We start from the raw sequence: 18,734 nt of genomic DNA on the forward strand, positions 1-18,734 counted from the left end.
ACACTAGGGTTGAGGGTTGGCTTAGGGCTGTAGAGCTTCACTGGGGAATTCAGATTGCAAAGAAGAAACCATTCCCCAGATTCTAACCTACTGCAGTGATCTGAGCAGCGATGCTCACACAGAGGCTCCTGCTTTTTTCTCTTCCAGTTTTCTCAGCAGGAAGAGAAGAGGCAAAGGGCAGAGCGGCTGCACCAGCAGCAAAAGCATGAGACACAGATGAAGGACATGCTGGCCCAGTGTGAAAGCAACACGAATGAGCTCCAGCAGCTGCAGGTACCTGTGCCCTCTGATGTGCAGAAAAGCCCTGGCCACTGTAAAAGTGGCTGCAGTGAGCTAGAACTGGCATTCTCCAGCTTGACCTTTAGAAGTTTTTATGGCACTGTGTAAGCATGCCCTGGAGCTCAGAGCTCCGAATGCTTCTGGCTGCTGCAAGTCTTCCTGGACTGCAGGATTTACAGTCCCACTTCCTTAATGAGTGTTTTGCTTTGTGGTCTGTGTTTAGAATGAAAAGTGTCACCTTTTGATTGAACACGAAACGCAGAAACTTAAGTCCCTGGATGAGAATCACAACCTGCACATGAAGGAGTGGCGGGACAAGCTGAGGCCACGGAAGAAGGTATTGCACTCCCTGCAGATTGAGGTGCTGGGATGGTTGGAAGGGGCAATGTCCAGAGCTCTGGTGCTATATCAAATATACCTTGTGTTTTGTTCCCTTTTGCTTCAGGCCCTGGAGGATGAGCTGAACCAGAAGAAGCGTGAGCAGGAGATGTTTTTCAAGCTGAGTGTGGAGGCAGATGAACAAACCCCAGCATCCCCAACCAAACACACCAAGTTCATCCCCTTCAGCTCCACAGAGAGCTCGTAACCCTGTGGCTGGCAGGACACCAGCTGGGCCTTGCTGCATCTTCCTGGGCTGTAGTGGGGCACCTTGGACTTGGAAGACTCTCAGCAGCCTCTTCTCACAGCACCTGCCTGTCCCTGTGCTGTTCCTATGAGAAATGTGCCTTTGTCCTTCACTGGGAGATGCTACTGGATGTTTTGGAGGCTTTTCCAGAGTCTGGCCTGCTCAGCAGAGCTCATGACTGGGGAGGACAGTTTCTGTGGTTTACTTGCACTGTTAGCTGAATGCATTGCCTGTGCTGTGAGCCTGGTGCTCAGCAGGCTCATCAGCTGGAACTGAAGAATAGCAGCCCTGAGCAGGAGCAGTAGGCAGGGCCTCGAGCACACTGCCAGTGGTTAAGCTGCTCCTCCCAGTCCTCTGTAACCAGCCAGCCTGGGACAAAGCATCCCTGTGGTGTCTTATGCAAGCCTTGGCCTTGTTGCCCCCCACATTTGCCTTAGATTTATTTGTATCTGCCATGGCCCCCTTTGTCTCAAAGGAGACAGTGATTTGGATTTATTTCCTTTTAGGAGAGAGACTGGGGTTCCCACCACAGCCTGTGAAGAAAAGGGACTTGCTGAGCACCCTGTCAGAGTACCTTCAGTTTTTCATTGTCATTTCATTTGCTGTGGTTGCAGGCACCACGGTCTCTCTGCACCTGGCTAACATTACCTTATTGGGCCCCAAACTTGCAGCTGATAATGTGGGGCTCCTCACTGAACCTCTCAACTGCCTGCAGGTTTTTGTCTCTTGAATGTGTGTGCACATGGGAGTTTGTCATGTTCAGTCCCATGGTGTTGCAGTGAGGGGTTACAGGGTGTTAATGCAGCAACTCTTACGGTCACACATGTGCCTGAGGTTTTTTTTAAGTGCTATATATGTGTGGGCCATGTAAGTCAGGCACTCTGAAGTCAGGGTAGCAGGAAGAAGCAAAGGAGTCTTGAAACAAGGGGTGCAAGGGAAGAGGAGATGCAAAGATAGGTCACAATGGCTTGTTACCCTGTTTTATCTCCTTGTGAAGTGCCATGGTCTCTTGGATGATTCTCCTGACCTTCAGCTTAGCGTCAGGCTGCAGAGAGGCAGAGCAGCAGTGGGCCCAGCCTTCCACCCTCTGTTCTGTGGCATTGTCTCAGGTGGGTGCTGTTCCACATCAGCACAAAGCACTGCATGGCTGAGCTTTGGCTGAGCTCCGGTGACCCAGAGCATGAGCCTGGGAAAGGGAACTGAGCAAGGCCATCTTCATGCAATGGCAGTGACCAAAAGGCATATGGTAGCACGTGGGTTTTCCTCTTCGATGTCTGGACAATTGTTCAGTGCAAGAAGAAATGTCCCTGCTAAAAAATAACTATTAGCATGTATCAGTTCAGAGATGTACTGCTGCCATTTCAGGGCAAGGTGGTCTGTGGCAAGCTATGCTCTCAGCTCCCTAGCTGAAGGAGTCAGCCCCCAGGTCTTTCCCACATCTTTATCTGAGGAGTGCATTCACTACCCATTTAGAGTTCATAATATGCTTCCTACAAACTAGCAAGATTGCATTGATTTGGGCCATTCCAAGATTCTCCTGAGTCTATATCATTAATGTCTTAATAAACATAGCCTAGAGATGTGAGGGCTGGGTCCATTGCAAGCAGTCTGCATGCAATAAGTAGTCTGTCTTAGGGAGGCTGCCTCTCCCATCTCCAGAAGGATTGGCTGTGCTTTTCAGATACGATGACAGAACCAGTTTGGGACAAAAATGAATGAGCACGGGTTGATCCTGAACCAGGACGATGTGTTTGTTTCAGCCTTTTAGTTGCAATGGAAATGTACAGTAGCAGCCCCAGTGGTTCCCTGTCCCGCTGGGGTCAGGCTGGAGCTGTTCAGTAAGATGGTGGTTGTTGCAGGAATCAGTGCCTGGTATGTGGCTTTTGGTTTGGTATGTGTGACCTGCGGAAGGATGTCTTGCAGCGCAGTGTTGCTGCCATACTTTGTCCAGTTGAAGCAGCCTGCAGCCCCTCTGACCGCTTTCTTGCACCAACCCAGGAGTGTCAGTTCTCTCTGAATACTGTGCAGCTGTGGGGATGGATGGAGACTTTCTGGAGGCTTCTAAGGAGCTGGTTAGATCCCCTGAGGGAAATCGGTTGTGCCTTCCTTCAGTGCAGCTCATTCACAGCTTGGAGTTAGCAGCATGGTTTTGCTTCTGCTAATAGAGGATGGGAATGGTTTTGTCCCCTGTCTGTTCTGCTCCTTTTCCAGGTGCATTGGTGCTCTGGCACCAAACCCTCTCCGTGCGGAGGGCAGGGGAGCACATCTGATGATTGTCATGTTTACAGAGAGGTTAGTTTGCCTCCCTTTAAGAAGAGATTGTTTTGTTGTTTCCTGTTGAGAAGTAACCACAAATACATTTTTGGGGGAGGGGATGCGGGGCCATTTTTTAAAATGTGGCTTTGAATAAAAAGACTTTTAAAATGTTTTGGAGAACATCTTGGAGTCATCACTACGATGTTAAGAGCCTTCTAATAAAGTAACAGACCGAGAAACCCGGCCGCGTGTCTGTTCTGCCGCGTGCTCTCAGCCGTGCCTCGCACCAGCACAGCGTTGCAGCCGCAGGTTGGGTTTTGCTGTCAGAAAGCCCCAGAGCCTCTTCTGGCATGGGAGCACTGCGCGGCCGAACTTCTGCAGCTCGTGAGCACTCCTGGCATCTCCGCGATGAACCGGAGCGCTGGCAGCGCCGACAGCAGCTCCTCGATGGCTGAGAGCAGTGCTCGGCTGCCCCTGCTTGGCGGAGAGGAGCATTGCATCCTCCTGAGGAAGAATGCAAATCGCTCGTTTAATTCCTTTTTCTACAGGTTGCCTGGCTTTAACAGGAGCCGCATAGGCTGCAGAGCACCGGGCTGTACGTCTTCTTGCTCCGTGATACAGCAAGTCAGAGATGGAATAGTTGAGAACGCATAACGAGCTGCCTCCATTTACATCTGCTGCGCTGCGCTGTCCCCTGGGACAGCCCGGTCCGAAGGGGCCTCACTCAGTGCATCTCAGGGGTATTTAATTCATCCGCGTGTCCTCGGCAGCGCCTGAGGGGAGCTTCAACCGTGACAATTCTTATTTATAAGTAGGTGGAAAGCACCGTGTATTCCAGACATAGTCATCATCTGCCATTCTGCCTCAATGAAGCACGGAGCAAAGTGAAAAAATCTGTCTTTCTTCATAAAAATCCAGCTGCCAGTCCCTAGAAGCAGCTGGTGCTGCTCGAGCCGTGCCGCTCTCGGCTCTGCTCATTACCTCCTCTGCACACAGTGGGCTCCGAGCCACCCAAAAACTACCTGAAGGCTTTCGCAGCGCTCCTCCTGCGGTGGGGCGGCGAAGCGCTCTGCGGGGAGAAAAAGCATCGGGCTGGGGCTATTGCAGAGGAACAGCGATCTCTAAAAAGGAGCTGCACTGTGCCACGGGCCGGTCGTGCCCCGGGCGGTGCAGGGCTGCGGGCCGCGCTTCCCCGCGCCGGGCGGCAGGTGGCAGCTGGAGCGGCCGGAGCTGCGCGATAGCACCGCTCGGCGGGTCCTGCCCCACGGCACAGCTCCGGCCGTCTCCGCTTTTCCTCGGTGCCGCAGCGTTTCATTGCCAGCGGTCCGCTTACACACAATTCTTACATGGACAAGGCGAGCAGAGGCGGTGGTGCTGTTCTCTCTGCAGGGCAGTGTGAGCTCCTTGCGTTCCGTCCCTTGCACTGTGCCCAACGGCCCAAGCAGCCTGCTGCAGGCACACGGAAAGCCCTCTGCACACCGAGCTGAGGGCTGGATTTTCAGAAGTCGTTCATCCTCTTGGATTGAAATGTTGGCTCCAGCAGGTGATGAGCTCTCCTGTGTAGTTAGTTAGCAATACCTGAAGCTTCTCCTAGGGCAGCTGGGGACAAATTGTTCATCGCTGAACTCCTCTCGATTGCTCCTGCACCCCGATATCAGGGAGCTTCAGAAGCACTGCAAACACAGCCCTGCTGCTGCCGTGGCCGTACCCGAGATGTGCACCAGGCATGGGCCTCCAGGGCCATCACCCCTTCCTTGATCCACACTGAGGAGCAGCAGAACTGTAATCACAGCCCTGCAGTTCCTTGCATGCCTCCTATGGGATGCGGTCAGGTCAGCGTGCAAAGCCACGCTCCATCTTTCCTACTGCTCTCATCAGGGCTGTTAATTAAGCACAGGAGCCACCTGATTGTCTGTAACCTCTGCTCATTCCTAGTGCTGGATGCAGTGGAATTGCAGCCAGTGTTGGTGTGTTGGGTCTGATGCAATGGGGTCGCCTCAGCCCCCTCTGAGCAGGCTGCAGTGCCGGGGAAGCAGTGCTGATACTGAAGTGCTTCTGATTGATTTTGTGTGGCTGCATGGCTCTCTGCCAGCATCCGCAGCCTGGAGTGGGTTTGCACTGGAAGATACAGATAGCAAAACCTTCTGTGCATAACAAACTGCCTGTTTCCTACGAGTGATTTACAGCCGATGTAGAGGAATGGCCATGACAGACTGCAGCATTCATTATGGGATACGTCCAGAGAAGTCCAGAGAGGTGCTGGAAGTGGAAAGGCAGAAAAGCACCGTGTGCTCATGGATGCAGGTGGATCTGAGGTGCCATGAAAGCTTGTTCACACATTCCCCGTTTGCTTTCAGTCTCACACACCTCCACATGGAGATGTTGTAGCATTCAGGAACTGAAGTCAGCAGCAGAGGAATGCCTGAAGAGTCTGTGCACAGAATGGGGAGGTGAGAGCAAAGCTCTCCAGGCACGGCTCCGGCCACGTCTCTCTGGGCTGCTCAGGCTGATTTCCTTCTGAGGGTCACTGAGGGCTGATTGTTGTCTCTTGCGGCTTCTCACCAGCAGCTGCATGGCCAGCATGAAAGGTAGGGTAAGCCAGCATGCAGGGCACTGAAGGGCCTGACTTGTTCTGATGCTGAAAGCAGCAGAAACAGCTCACTGTACGCGTGGTTTCACACCACTGCTTACACTCACTGACATTCCCAGGCATGTGCAGAGTGATCCCAGGGTCCATAGCAATGAGTCCAAGGTGTGTAGGTCATGGCCTCAGTGTCAATGTACAGATGGAGTGAGCAGTAGAGCTATCGGCCTGGCTGTGTTATTTTCAGTGTGCGAGGGATGTCAGGTCACTCTGTTTGCTCTGTTAAATCAAATTAGCAGAATGCAGGAGGCCAGCTGTGCATGCAGATGACCAGCATGCCCAGCACCATCACTCTCTGCAGAAACCTCTCATCCTGCAGTCATTGCTGAACACAGCAAAGCGGCACCCAAACCAGAAGGGATAGCAGCAGATGTAGCATTTCTAACTCCACATCTCACTGAATTCCCCTCACCTTGCAGGTTAACATCTGTTGTCTGCACCTCTGTGGCTCTCTGTGGCAGCAACAGCAAAGTTAGCAGCACAAGAAAGCTACGTTTAAGGAGCAGCCAAGGAGTGAGATGAGTTGTTAATGATTAAATTAAATTCATATGAAATTTAATGACCTGCCAGCGTGATGCTTGGGTAACTCTGTAATGTAATTAAAAGCCCATCGGGGAGGAGAGCTGTTGGTTATGCCACGCGTTGAGTCGCTGCTGGGAAGAAGCGGGTGATGGGTGGAGCAGCTGCGGAGCAGCGCTGGGTTGCTGTCTCGTCTTCTCCCCTGATGGAGTGGGCTGCTGGGGTAGGGCTGTGGTGCCTCAGCCCCCAGCCCTGAAGGGTGTGGAGTTTCCAGGACAGTTCTGGAGATCTGACCATACCAACGCTCAACAAAACCTCTGTTTTCTACTTATTTACGAAATGCTGTAGGGATGCTGCTGTCAGTGCCCAAGCCAGCACAGCTCGGGAGCAGTTGTTGTGGCACACGAGCGCGGTCAAGGAGCCCGCCCCCAGGTTCCCTAAGCCAGAAAATACACATCAGCCGGGACTTTCCTCCACGGCACAACCACCCCCCGGGCAGGACGAGCAGCTGGGGCTGTGCCACCAGGAAGCCGGGCCGGCTCTCACACCGGCATCGCTTCGGGGAGCTGCAGAGCAGAAAGAGTGAAGAAGGAGGACGGCGCGGAGGGCTCGTACTGCCCCGCACAGCTTTTTCCGCACGCGCCGTTTGGAAAAGCACCGCTCGCGGGCCGACGCAACTTTTGTTTTCCCGGGCTGGTTGCACGGAGCCGCCCGGCGGCTTGCCGCGCCGCGCATTCACCGCTCACGACACCTCTCGATGTCGGGCCGCACACGCGCGGGCCGGGTGGCGCCGCTCGCCCCTTTAAGCGGATGGCGGCGGGGCCGCCCCTCTGGCTGGGATAGGCCGGGGCGGTGCGGGGCCGCCTCCCTCCCCCGGCAGCGGGCGGGCGGCTCGGCCGGGCTCGGCGCGGCGCTGCAGGCTCCGGTCCGGGCTGCGTGCGCCAGAGCCTCCCCCAGCGCCGCCGCTCCCCGCCGGGCCGCCGGGCCGCGAGGGCAGAGGCATGCCCAGGCGGAGCATCGCGGAGGTGAAGGTGCTGGACGTGCAGAAGCGGCGCATCCCCAACAAGCACTATGTGAGTGGCTCGGCTCTGCGCGGCTCTGAGAGCTCCGCCGCGCCCGGCCCGGCCCTGGGCAAACAAAGGCCGGGCGCTGCCGGTCCCCCCGGAGCTCTGGGCGGGCGCAGCAGCGCTGCCGGCTCTGTGCCGCTCCTCCCGGGGCGCCGCTATGTGGGGCGCGGAACGATCTGCGGGATCTGCGGGCGGGGTAACGGGGATGGGTTTGTTGGGAGCGTCCGCTCCCCGCAGTCGGCTCCGGGGCAGCGCCGAAAAGCGCATCCATCCGCCGCGTGGAGGGTGTGGGACCTGTTGGGTGCCCCGGTGTGAGGGGAACCCGGCTGCTGCCCTCCGTGCCTGGGGCGGTGCTGCTGTCCTCTGCCCAGCTGTGCTCTGTACCCCTTCTGTGCGGGGAGCGCGTTCCTGCACGCTCCAGGGCATCTTCTGAACGGCTGTGAGTTTGCCTCTCTCTCCAAGGGTTCAGGTTTTTTCTTGGTTTTTTTTTTTTTTTTTTTTTTTTTTTCTTTTTTCTGTTTAAATTTACTATTATTGTTTACACTTTGGTGTGCTTCCAGGCATCCACAGAGACTTTGTGGGGGAATCTTGGCAATAGCTGTAAAGCATAGACTGAAATGTTCTCCCTGCTCGTTTCGGAGCAGGGTGACCCAGTGACACACAGTGCTCGCAGCGCTGCTGGGTTATGGAACACGGCGTTCCTCTGCTTATGTCAGGGGAGCTGGGCAGCCGCAGCCATGGGCTTTCTTGGGGTTCCCTTGAATGGTGTGTAGCAGTGAGCAATAGTCAGGGGAGAGCATTAAGGACAGGATAAAGAGAGCTGATAGCACTCCCCTTGCATCCAGGCGAGCGCCTCGGCTCTGCAGTGTGGCTGCTGCCTGCCAGCCCTTTGCCACCCCTTTCTCCTGTCCTGCTCTGGCTGTCGCTCTGTCAGCCCCAGCTCCAGCCGTGCCCCCTTCCTTCCGCATCTATCCCAGAGTTAGTTACTCATGCTGGCTGGGCAGTGCATCAGATCCGGAGCACCGTGTATGTGAGGCGGTTTGATGAGCTGCATGCAGTTGTGTTTGTGTTGGCAGAGCTGTTGCATCGCCCTCAGGTCCCGTAATGGGCGTGTTGGGGTCACCTAGGGGTGCTTCTCCCCTCTCCCTTCTGGGCCTTCCCATACTTTGCTGGGGCTCCATGCAGCCCTTGGGCTCCTGCTGTCCCTCACACCCACGTTCCCGTTGCTGGGACGTGCAGCCTGAGCTCTGGGTGCAATGTGCTTTGGGCAGGGCAGCCAGGCACAGTGTGGGTAATCCCATCAGGCTGGAAAACGGGACGGCAGCACTTTAGAAAGGAGAGACATGTTGCTGGCTGGGCGACAGCTTCTAGGTCTGGATCCTGGGGATGAGGAGGCGACAGCAAAGCATTTACATGGAGCTCGTGGCAGTCAGCTGTGCAGCCAGGGTGCTCGGCCAGCTGCTGCCTGCTCTGCTGGCGGCTCAGTCCTCTGCCTCCAGCCTTCCCCTGTACTCATCTTGGACCCAAGTGCAGCCGCATGAGCCAGCACGAGCTGAGCCTGGGGAGGGCAGGGAGGGGCAGGTAGTCTCCTGCCAAAGCAGTGCTAGAGTGAATGGAGCACTCGCTTTGCTGGAGGGGGTTGATCAGAATGAGGCAGACTCACGAAGCCAGTTAATTGTATGGAATCAAATCCTTCTTTTTTTCTTTTTTTTTTCTTTCCCCTCCTCCTGCAAAGAGTCAGAGAGGAGGGGCAGCAAATCATGGCTGAGTCATCTCTTTAGGCTGTATCTGCTGGCAATCTGCACAATCTGCAAGCCCAAGTCGGCCACCAAGTGTATGTGCTAAGACTTTGCTCTCTTGAATCTGTTTTCTGGGCACGAATTCTTTGCGCTGTCCCCGGAGGCAGTGGCTCCAAGAGCCTTCCACTGCTCTCCATTGCCCCCGCTCTGCCTGACCTGCAGCTGACCTGGAACACTCCGGTCTGGCCTCTGCTCTTCATCCAACAGGCTTTTCTTTGCCACACAAAGGTGCTGTTGTGTCGGCTGTGTGAGGCTGCAGCAGAGAGCTGTGGAGTTCCAGTTTCCCAGAGAAGTGAGATCAAACCGCTGTTTCAAAGTTCTTGTTGATCCCTGCCGTGGGGCAGAGGCAAGAGGCTGGCTGTGCTCAGGCTTTGCCCATCACTTTGGTAATTGGGACAAGAAGTGTTGTGTAACCAAGACAAAAACTTGTGCTTTCACAGCTCTGATTCGAAGCAGGACACGTTTCCCCAGGCTGGGGCAGGGGCTGGTTTAGGAATATTTGCGTCTTCTCAAAAAGTGATCACATGCCATTTTGGCACCAGGCAGCAGAGTTTCTCAGATTTTCCCAGTGCTGCTCTTCCATAAGCACAGCTCTGCTTCCAGCCCCATCTCAGCCTTTCACCCTCAAACGCCTCCGAGTTTTGCAGCCCCACTAGAGATGTCCCCATGTAACAGTTTCCAGGGACAGAGGCTGCACAGGGCCTCCATATTTCCATCCTTCCTAACCCTTTGTGGCCCATTCCCAGCTGGCTGCTTTTCTGGCTGGGAGGGGCTGGGGATGCTCAGATGGAGACAGAGCTGTGAGGAGCATCGCTCCCTGGTGCTGGGCCTTTCCTTGCAGCGGGAGCTTGGTTGGGTGAGCACCCAGCAAGGTGCTTGGCAGCAATGGGGACGCCCACCGGGGTTAATGGGAGAGCCCAACACAGCCCAGTGCCTTCTCCACAGTGCTTAAAAGTGTCTTTGTGTGCTTCCCAATCCTAGTGTGAGAGTGCCAGCCTGGTGTGCTGCTGCCTTGCTGCTCTCACCCCTGCAGCCAGTCTTGTGCTCCTGAAAGGATGTTACTTCTGTGGTATTGGCACGGTGTGAGGCTGACACGTCTGCCTCCTGTTCTTGTCAAACCAGCTCAGATCATGCAAGCAGAAGAGCTGGGAGGGAAAGGAGAGCCAGGCTTCCAAGTGGTAGGAGTCTCCAGTTTGCTCTGCCAGCTGCAAAATGGCTTCTCATCCTCCTGACCTGCTAACCCTGGTGTTTAAATTGCAGTTGTGCCATTTGCACCTTTAAGCTTTTTTAAATTGGACTGTAAGTGGAAGAAGGGGGCAGTTGGAGAAATGCTCCTAAGCAGGTGTGCATCGTAGGCTGAACTGTGTCAAGAGAAGAACTGAGCAACCATCAGAGCCCATTATTGGAGTGAAAGAATAACAGAATCCTTAGAGTTGGAACGACCTATAACGGTCATCTAGTCCAGCTCCCCTGCAACTTGCAGGACCATCCACAGCTTGATCAGATTGCTTAGAGCAAAGGGGCCCCCTTCTGTCAGGCAGCGGGCGGATGCGGTGACATTTCCCTGCAGTCACAGTTGCAGTGATTACAGCTCTTGTCTCGGTGCTCTGGTGCTCAGGAACAGCGAGAGCTCTAGGTCAGTACTGCAGTGCATTCGTTTGAGAAGGCAAACTCTAAAAGCAAAGTTTAAAAACATTCATTCTGGGTGACAGGGTCCACTGACTGTCTCTTCTATTGGCTGGCCAAGTCTCAAATTCTGATAAATGAATGTTTATACAGAAAAGACCCAAAACAAAACCAGACTAAATTTTCCTTTAAAGGACTCCATGTGGGATCTTTTTATAGCTTTGTGTTTGTTATTCTCTAGTAGAAGTCCCCAAAATGTGGCTTCTGCTTACTGAATCTAGACCTTGGTCTGTTTTCTTGGAAGCTTCAGGAGCTTTCTTCTTAATACAGCCACATTTTGCATGTTTTGTGCCATGTGTTAATAACCATGCAATTGAATTGCATTCTGTTTCCAGTGCTGTTCACCAAGAATACCTCCTTAACTCATTTGATTCTAAGTGTCTGCTCCCCAGCACAAAACAAAATTGCATACACATTGGTTGGGAAAGAAAGAGCAGCAGGCTGCATGTTTTTGCTGGCTTTATTGGGCTATGCTTTTGCAGGTCTTCCTTTCCCAACCTCAGTGCACACTTAAATCGCTTTGAAAAAGGGAAATTGCAACCAAGTGTGCAGCAAACGTTGATGTTGCAAGCTCAGTTAATGAGATGGCAAACTTGAAACAAGGTGGTTCCACGTGTGTTTAACCACCTCATCGGGATCTGCAGGTGCCTTATCAAAGTAATTAATGGTGTTGGAATTTAGTGTCTAGATTGTAGAGTTGATAGGCATCTTAAAAGCAAGTTTGACTAAAACCACATTAAAAAAATCAGTGTTATAATTTTAATTGGGAAATTGAAAAGTGATAGTGGGTATCTTCTCTGCTCCTGTGCCCTGCAGTTAGGAGGCTGTGGTTTAATTTATTGCACAGCCAACCCCGATGCTTGTCTGGAATTGTTTATTGAGTTTTGGAGAAGAATGCTCAGCTTGCGAGAGGAAGAGAGCTGGTGATCTACAGTCAGTTGTTCCTCTGTGCTTTATACGTATAGAGCAGAAGATGTCTTCTGGAAAACTTGCATCCCATGGGCTGGTGTCACAGCCACTCAGTGCTGAGTTGGTCATTGGAACAGAGCTCCGAGGGGACCTGGCCCCACTGCACTGTGTGTGGCTGCTGTATTTTTCTCTCTTGTGAATCATACTGGTTGCTTGGATTAAAAAGAGATTGGGGGATGACTCTCCCCAGTGTGATGCTCTCTGCGGAGGGCAGCCATACTGCTGGCATGGCTGGAATGTCCTGTGGGGAACTGGAGAGGCGGGAAGGTAAAACAAATGGAGTGAAATCCACACAGTGGCTATTAGCTAAGCTGGAAAAATGAAAATAGGCAATGAAGCAAGGCTGAACCCAGAATGCTGGAGTCTCTTTGAAGAGTCTCTGAGCATCTGGCTGTGGCCCCGAGAGTTTGAGGGCTCTGCATCTTTGGTGTTGTTTTGCTGCTGTATCTCCTCCTGTTCTCTGTCAGCTGGCTTATGCTCTCCTGTTTGTGGCAGGCCAAGGGCAGCATGTTTGGAGCTGTGGATGGGGAGAGATTTGGACCCATCCTTGCACCTGCTGTTGCTTTGTTGCACAGTTTTGAAGAGCTGATCAGTCTCCTTCCACCCTCACTTCTCGAGAGAGTTGAGGCTTTCAGGGAGCTCAGCCTTTGCAGATGAAACCAAACAGTCAAATGCAAAGTCCTTTATTTTCCTCCAATTCATGTTACTTAAGGCTGGAGAAAACCTTGAATGTCACAGTTCAGAGGAAGGGCCAAATCCTGCCTGGCGAGTGTCTGCCAAGGCCAGTGCAGATGGTGGAAAGCTGATGTGCAGTCCCTGCAGTGAGCCCCACAGTCCTGCTTGGAGGTCTGTGACTTGATCCCTCACAGCTTTGCTTTGGAGGACATATCTGTTTTCTGGCTTTTTCACGTAGCAGTGGGAAATAGGAAACAAGTGCATCCATATGTTTGACCTTCAGTGTGACTCAAAGCAAACAAGCTGACGTGCATGCTTTGTGATGGGAGCCAGTGCCATAACTGAGCAGGGGTTGGTGCATTGTCATTGGGGTCCCTGTGTCCTGCATGGCCATGCAGTTGTGCACAGCATTGTGCCCAGGTGATCTGTGCGACAGCGGGGCAGGACAAGCTGGTGTTGTTGTTGAGAAGGGTAGAGTGGAAGGGGTGACTCAGAGCTAGGGGATGTGGTTGGTCTATAATATGGCAGAACCTGGGTGTGTGGGCTTTGAATATTTGCTGTGACGGTGGGGATATTCCTGTCCTCATGCTGTCTGTGACATTACGCACTTCTTCCATGTGCTCTGCTTTTCTGCTGCTTCCTTTCTCCTTGGCAAAGTAGAGAAACCGTGGTGGCATCTGGGATGTCCCACAGCTATTGCTTATCTGTGCTGCTCCCAGTGCCATCTAAGCCAGCAGGGCCCTTCTCCCAGCTGCCCCTGTCTGCAGAGCAGGGCTGACGTGGTCTCCAAGGATGGAGCTGTGGCTGGGGTTCCTCCTGCTCCCATCTCTGGTATCCGGGGCACAGCAGCCCTTGCTCCCCTCGGCAGCCCTGCACTCCTGCTGTGGGGAAGGCTGATGGAGAAGGGCCAAGCACAGCAGTTCCTCGCCAACAACTTTCTTTGTTTCCAGCCACCTCCCTCTCCCTTTTTTTTTTTTTTTTTTTTTTTTTCTCTTTTCCTTTTACAATTTCCCACTCCCTTTTCTCTATTGAACTCTTTGTTATGGTTCATTCCCTCCAATGCTTTGGTTTCACAGCCCCTTTGAATTTCTCCTTGCAGCCGGGCTCTTGGCTCCCCATTGTTTCCCTACGTCTTGGGGTGTGGGAGAGGGCGGGTGGAATAAAGAGACTGATCCTTTTTCCCCTCTGCTGGCGAAAGACGCTTGAAATCTGTGGAGTCTTCCACAGAGAGGTTTATTGTATGTACTCTCTCTGGGCCCAAGACCACACAGGCTCAAACCCATTTAAAAGGGCTCTGCAGACAGCTCTGTCTGCTGGAGGCTGTTATGTCTGGCTGTGCCCTTGGAGCTCTGTGGACAGATGCTGATGCCCACTAGTGATGGGTGCACAGAGCTGGGTGTCCCAGAGCCCGTGGAAGTGTCTTTCCAGCTTGCTGCTGTTCACGTGCCTTGGCTGGCATGGACATCAGAGAGCCATGGAGCATGTAGTGGAGCTGGCATGATGCTGCCCCTCAAAGCCGTTTTTTTGGGCCTTTCCATGTGCCCCCACAGCCAGGACATTCTTTAAGTCTCCTTGGGGAAGCTGTGGGAGGAGGTAGGCTGCAGCCCTGGGCTTTCCTGCAGCTGTTCTTAGGCTTTTCCACGAACTTAAGCAGTCCAGGCTGATTCCTGGTTGTGCTCTGTGCATGTCCTTAGTGTGTTTACATAGGGAGTTCAGAAATGATTATTCTAGGAGGTCACACGGCCTTGTGTTTCAAGAACAGGGAACTATTTTTGTGTATTTGTTTTTTGTATCTGTTCTTAATCCCGTTGCTTCAAGTCAGCCTCTCAAGCCACCCGCTCTCTGTAGCCCTGCTTGGGATAGTTTGCCTCTTGGAAAGGTGTGAAACTGAGGGCCTGAAAAGGCTTCAGAGTGCTCAGGCACTTCTTGCTATGAAACTCACCAGAAACCACTGCTATCTGCAGCACTGAGGCTCTTTATGAGTTAGGGAGAGCCCTGTCATGCTGGCCCTGCTGGCTGCCCTTCCCAGGAGGGACATCCCACCACAGTCTGCTCCATAGGAAGGATGGGTCTCCCTCACAGAGCCAGGGAAGCATTCCCCAGCTGCCAGCATGTTTCCCCTGCAGTTGCCAGAGCCCTTGCTGCCACGATGGCTGACGAGCGGCTTTTGTTGACAGCTCTGTTACGGTTGGCCAGGTGCCATTTGCATTGCTTTTAGCAACCTGCCACTTCTGACAGTTCCCGTATGAAGGATTTCAGTCCCACTTTCCACTGGCTCGGTCTCCCTCCGAGTTGTATCTCAAGGAACACTGGAGCGGGGGGAGAGGCGGTGGGGACCAAGCAGGACGGTCTGGGAGAGCTGAAGTATCATTTTTCCACCTTTATAATTCCCATTTAAGGTGCTCAATTTCAAACACAACCAAGAGGAATCTGAGAAGATTGGGTTCCTGATGGTAAACTCCTTGATCGGTAATTTTTAAATAGTTGACGTACGGCCAATTACTTGTAACATAGCGCTCTGCAGGAAGTCTGGAGAGCCAAAGCACCGTGGTGTCTGTCGGAGTTCAGCTTTCTACATCTGTTGGTTTCCATTCTCTGAAGGTTTTGTTCCACGCCATCCCTCCAAGGGATGGGAGCAGATGGTGTGCTTTGTGTTAATATGAAGTGCTTCTCTCCTCCGGTGCTAAACAAGACCCACCTGCATCTCTGCGGCTGTCCCTGGTCTCCCTTCCACCCATGGGAGGCCCTGTGCAGGTATAGCGGGCTCATTTCCTTACTTTGGTGGTGGATGTGGCTGTGATGGAGTTGCCCATCCAAGTGCTCCTGTTGAAGCCTCAAGTTCAGGTTTGTGGGGGTGGCCTCATGCTTAGGTTTTGCAGAATGTGGTGTGTGAGTGACCCTGAAAACTCCACACCCTTCCTCTGTGCCATGCTGTAGTCAGACAAATGCTGTCAATTGCATTTCAGCAATTTCTGAAGCAGGGGCAGGAATTCCAGCACCGCTCTTGTGACCTGTGGCTGCAGTTCAGTGGGAGGTTTCAGTCCCAGTGATTTCTGCCTGTCCCAAAGTGCAGCCCCGTGCCCTCAGCCATCCAGCCTGGTTCCATAAGATGTCTGTGAGTTGGAGCGTGGCAAGGGATGGGGGCTCTCAGGGTGGAGCAGAGTGAGGTTTCCTTTCCTGTCAGAGGGCAGCTGTTGGTTCCCAGGTTTCACAGAGTCAGCTAGATCCCCTCCACCGTGCAGAAACCACCGCTGGCCCGGGCAGGCCTGTAAGTATTTAGATAGCATTGCCTGTTGGTTTTGGCCACAGCCCAACCCAAGCGCTGGGGTTGCGGCCCCCTCCTAGGCCTGGCTGCCCACCATCTGCTGGGCTCTCCCACCCCTCCGTGGAGCAGGGCCTCCCTGCCAGCGGAGCGGAGCTGCAGAAAAGCCATGAAATAACAGTTTCCATGTGCCCTCAGCTGCACAGCTGGGCCTGGAAAAAGCCTGTCCTTGGGGCAGCCTTTTAGGAAGCGAGCTGCTCAGTGCCACACCTGTGATTGCAAGGACAAAATGGAGTTTGGGGCTGCTGCTGCCCGGGCAGGCGTTGTGCCTGGCACAGAGGACAAGGTGTAGTGCTAGGCCAGGAGGGGAAGAGCAGCCTGAGCACCATGCTTTCCACTTGGTCTGTATCACTGAAGGAAGCACCTGAGGAAGGGATGCATGGGTGTCTGTGGGAGCTCTGAACCGCTCATCCTTGTAAAAGGCTTGGTGGAGTGGCCAACTGCACCATTCATCCCTTTTGAAATTTGCAATTTTCTTGCTAATTAAGGAACACCTGAGCTTTGTCTGGTGTTTTTTTCTGTTTTTTTTTTTTTGTTGTTTTTTTTATTTATTTATTTATTTATTTTTTATTGCCCTCAGAGCATCACAGATAAGAATTGTCAAAGATCTGTGGCATCTTTAGCCAGCAGGTGGGAGGGGGCTGTTGGGGTTAAGGACAAGGGATAGTCGGAAGGAAAGAGGAAGTCAGCTTTGCAAAGGCAGTGTTTTTATGGATGTTGAGGAGTTCCCTTTTCTGCGGGTTTCTTCATCTCTTCTCTTCTCCATAGATGAGGAGATATCCCTAGGGACCTCTCAGCTGTTTAAATGGGATGAGCAAGAAACCATTATCCAGACTCCAGGGAGATCTGCATTCCAGCAAAATAGGAACGAGCTCATCAGCTGGGAGAAGTGCCCCTTCTCTCCATTACAAGGGTGTAATAAAGCTCGGTGTGCCCACAAATCTCAGGGCTTTATTACTCTTCTGAGCATTGAATTCATTTTAGCTTGAGCAAATCCACATCCTGATTAAAATCCCAGTCTAATAAACTGTTGACTCCAAATAAAGGCAGGATAGGAATAAACAATGAAGAAAAGTTGGCTCTTCCCTCTGCCCCAGTGGAAGGCGTTCTCCAGGCAGGCAGCCAGTGGTGATATAACCCTGTGGAGTGCTGCAGACTGGTAAGGAACCTGGGATATCAGCTGAGCTTCCAACCAAAATGAGCTCATGCTGGCCTGCTGGCAAGTCCTGGAGTAAAGGGTAAAGGCAGCTTGGATGATGCTTAGCGTGAAATTAACGCTCGGTTTGCTGATGGTATGAAGTCATGAACGTTATGAAGTTATTAATTTGTTTAGTAAGCACTTGCTTCATATCACTGCTTCCTTCTCTGTCTTAGTTTGGAATTGATTCCACCAGGAAGTTTGTGGTTCCTTGGGAGTCCCCTCACCTGGGTAGCTTGTGCTGCATCAGAAGAGAAGAGATGTGAGAAGAGATTTCTAGTGGAGTTTTAGTTTGGCATTCAAGTAGGTTTGATTAGCTCTAAGTGTTCAGTGTTGTGGTGTCTATGCAGGCCTTCTGGTATTTGAGGTTGGCTATTGGACTGGGATGTTGGTCACATTCCAGCATTGAGAAAAACACGCATCTCTGTGAGAAGTGTTTTGAAACTCTTAAGAGACTGTGTTTTAAGCACCGAAACGTCACCCTTCTATGAGCCTTCACTCTTGGTTGTATTAGTCTGAAGTTCCTGCCTGGTCCCTTCGCCTGGGCTTCTAAATGGTTTATTCCTGTGTCACTGAGTTGATATTTCTTTGGAATTTCTTTGGAACTATGTGAGACATGAGAGTAGAAAGAAGAAATGAACATGCCCTTGTTCTGCTTACTCAATCTGTTATCAATTAGTGAAGGCTTAGGTTTGCAACACTTGAGAGTTATGTTGGCATCTCACCAAGGGTCATCTCTGGTTTCTGCCAATAACAGGCAGGGACGTTAAATAATTGCCCAATTCTGTTATTTACTTGTTATCTTTCATGGAAGAATAGTACAACTGGGGTGTTTTCTTCTTTCTCTCCCCTCTCATTGATCACCAGTGAAAGCCTGATTGCATGGTCTGTGAATAACTGAGGATTGTGAGGATTAGTTGTATAGCATTTCGTGTAACAGGAGGGTAATTTGCACCCCAGCAGGCTTCAGAAAACAGAACCTCAAGGTGACAGCAAAGCTGTTTATGGAAAACCAGATGGAGTTTTGAACTGTGTAGGCTCAAGTTCTCCTCACAAGTCTCATTCTGGGGTGCAGAATTTGTTATGTACCTGTAGCTGGGGGTAGGGAGCTGTCTTAATTTCCAGCTTGGAATAAGCATCTTGCAGTCAGCTAAACCGCAGCAGTGGAGTTTAGTAATTTAAGCTTGTTTATTTCCTAGTGTTGCTGTAACTACTTTAAGTGCTCCCATGCACTCCCTGGTTGATGCTCAGCCATTTTGCAGCCATTGGAGCGTCATGGGTTATTCTGTCACTTGTATCTGATTTCTTCCTTTGTTCCTTACAGGTGTACATTATCAAAGTCACGTGGTCCAATGGGTCCACAGAAGTCATCTACCGACGGTACAGCAAGTTCTTCGACCTACAGGTAAGCGTTTCTCCAGTTCTTGTGTTTTTTTGACTTCAGAGGGTTGAAAGACCTGGTAAATGGAGGAGCGTGGTTTGCTTTGTGCTAGAGGTAAGCATTCCTTTTGTAATCTACCGGAAAATGTTTAGATTTGAGGGAATTTAAGCACAGCTTTGGACGTCCTTGGGAAAGCAAGAACAAAGCAACCTCAAAACCTGCACTCAGTGCCATTTGCAGTGCAGTGTAGGGATTTTGTGTGTTAATCTCTCACTCCCTGAGCGGAAAGTGCGTAAGGGGTCATAGTGTGTTTG

At 52.1% G+C, this 18,734-nt stretch overlaps 2 protein-coding genes across 2 annotated transcripts in view; both read left to right on the forward strand.

Moving 5' to 3' along the window:
- STK10 (serine/threonine kinase 10) overlaps positions 1–865 on the forward strand; it is a gene marked incomplete at both ends in the record, with an annotated part of 41,018 nt that extends 40,153 nt beyond the window's left edge. Inside the window, 3 exons of the mRNA XM_079542181.1 lie at positions 148–273; positions 503–616; positions 725–865. Coding sequence (XP_079398307.1) covers positions 148–273; positions 503–616; positions 725–865 — 381 coding nt within the window. The remainder of the gene's footprint in view (positions 1–147; positions 274–502; positions 617–724) is intronic.
- Positions 866–7,324: 6,459 nt separating this feature from the next.
- SH3PXD2B (SH3 and PX domains 2B) overlaps positions 7,325–18,734 on the forward strand; it is a gene marked incomplete at both ends in the record, with an annotated part of 62,948 nt that continues 51,538 nt past the window's right edge. The window contains 2 exons of the mRNA XM_079542568.1: positions 7,325–7,396; positions 18,364–18,444. Of these exons, the coding sequence (XP_079398694.1) occupies positions 7,325–7,396; positions 18,364–18,444 (153 nt within the window). The remainder of the gene's footprint in view (positions 7,397–18,363; positions 18,445–18,734) is intronic.

Source organism: Tetrao urogallus, assembly GCF_951394365.1.
Source record: "Tetrao urogallus genome assembly, chromosome: 14".
NCBI lineage: Eukaryota > Metazoa > Chordata > Aves > Galliformes > Phasianidae > Tetrao > Tetrao urogallus.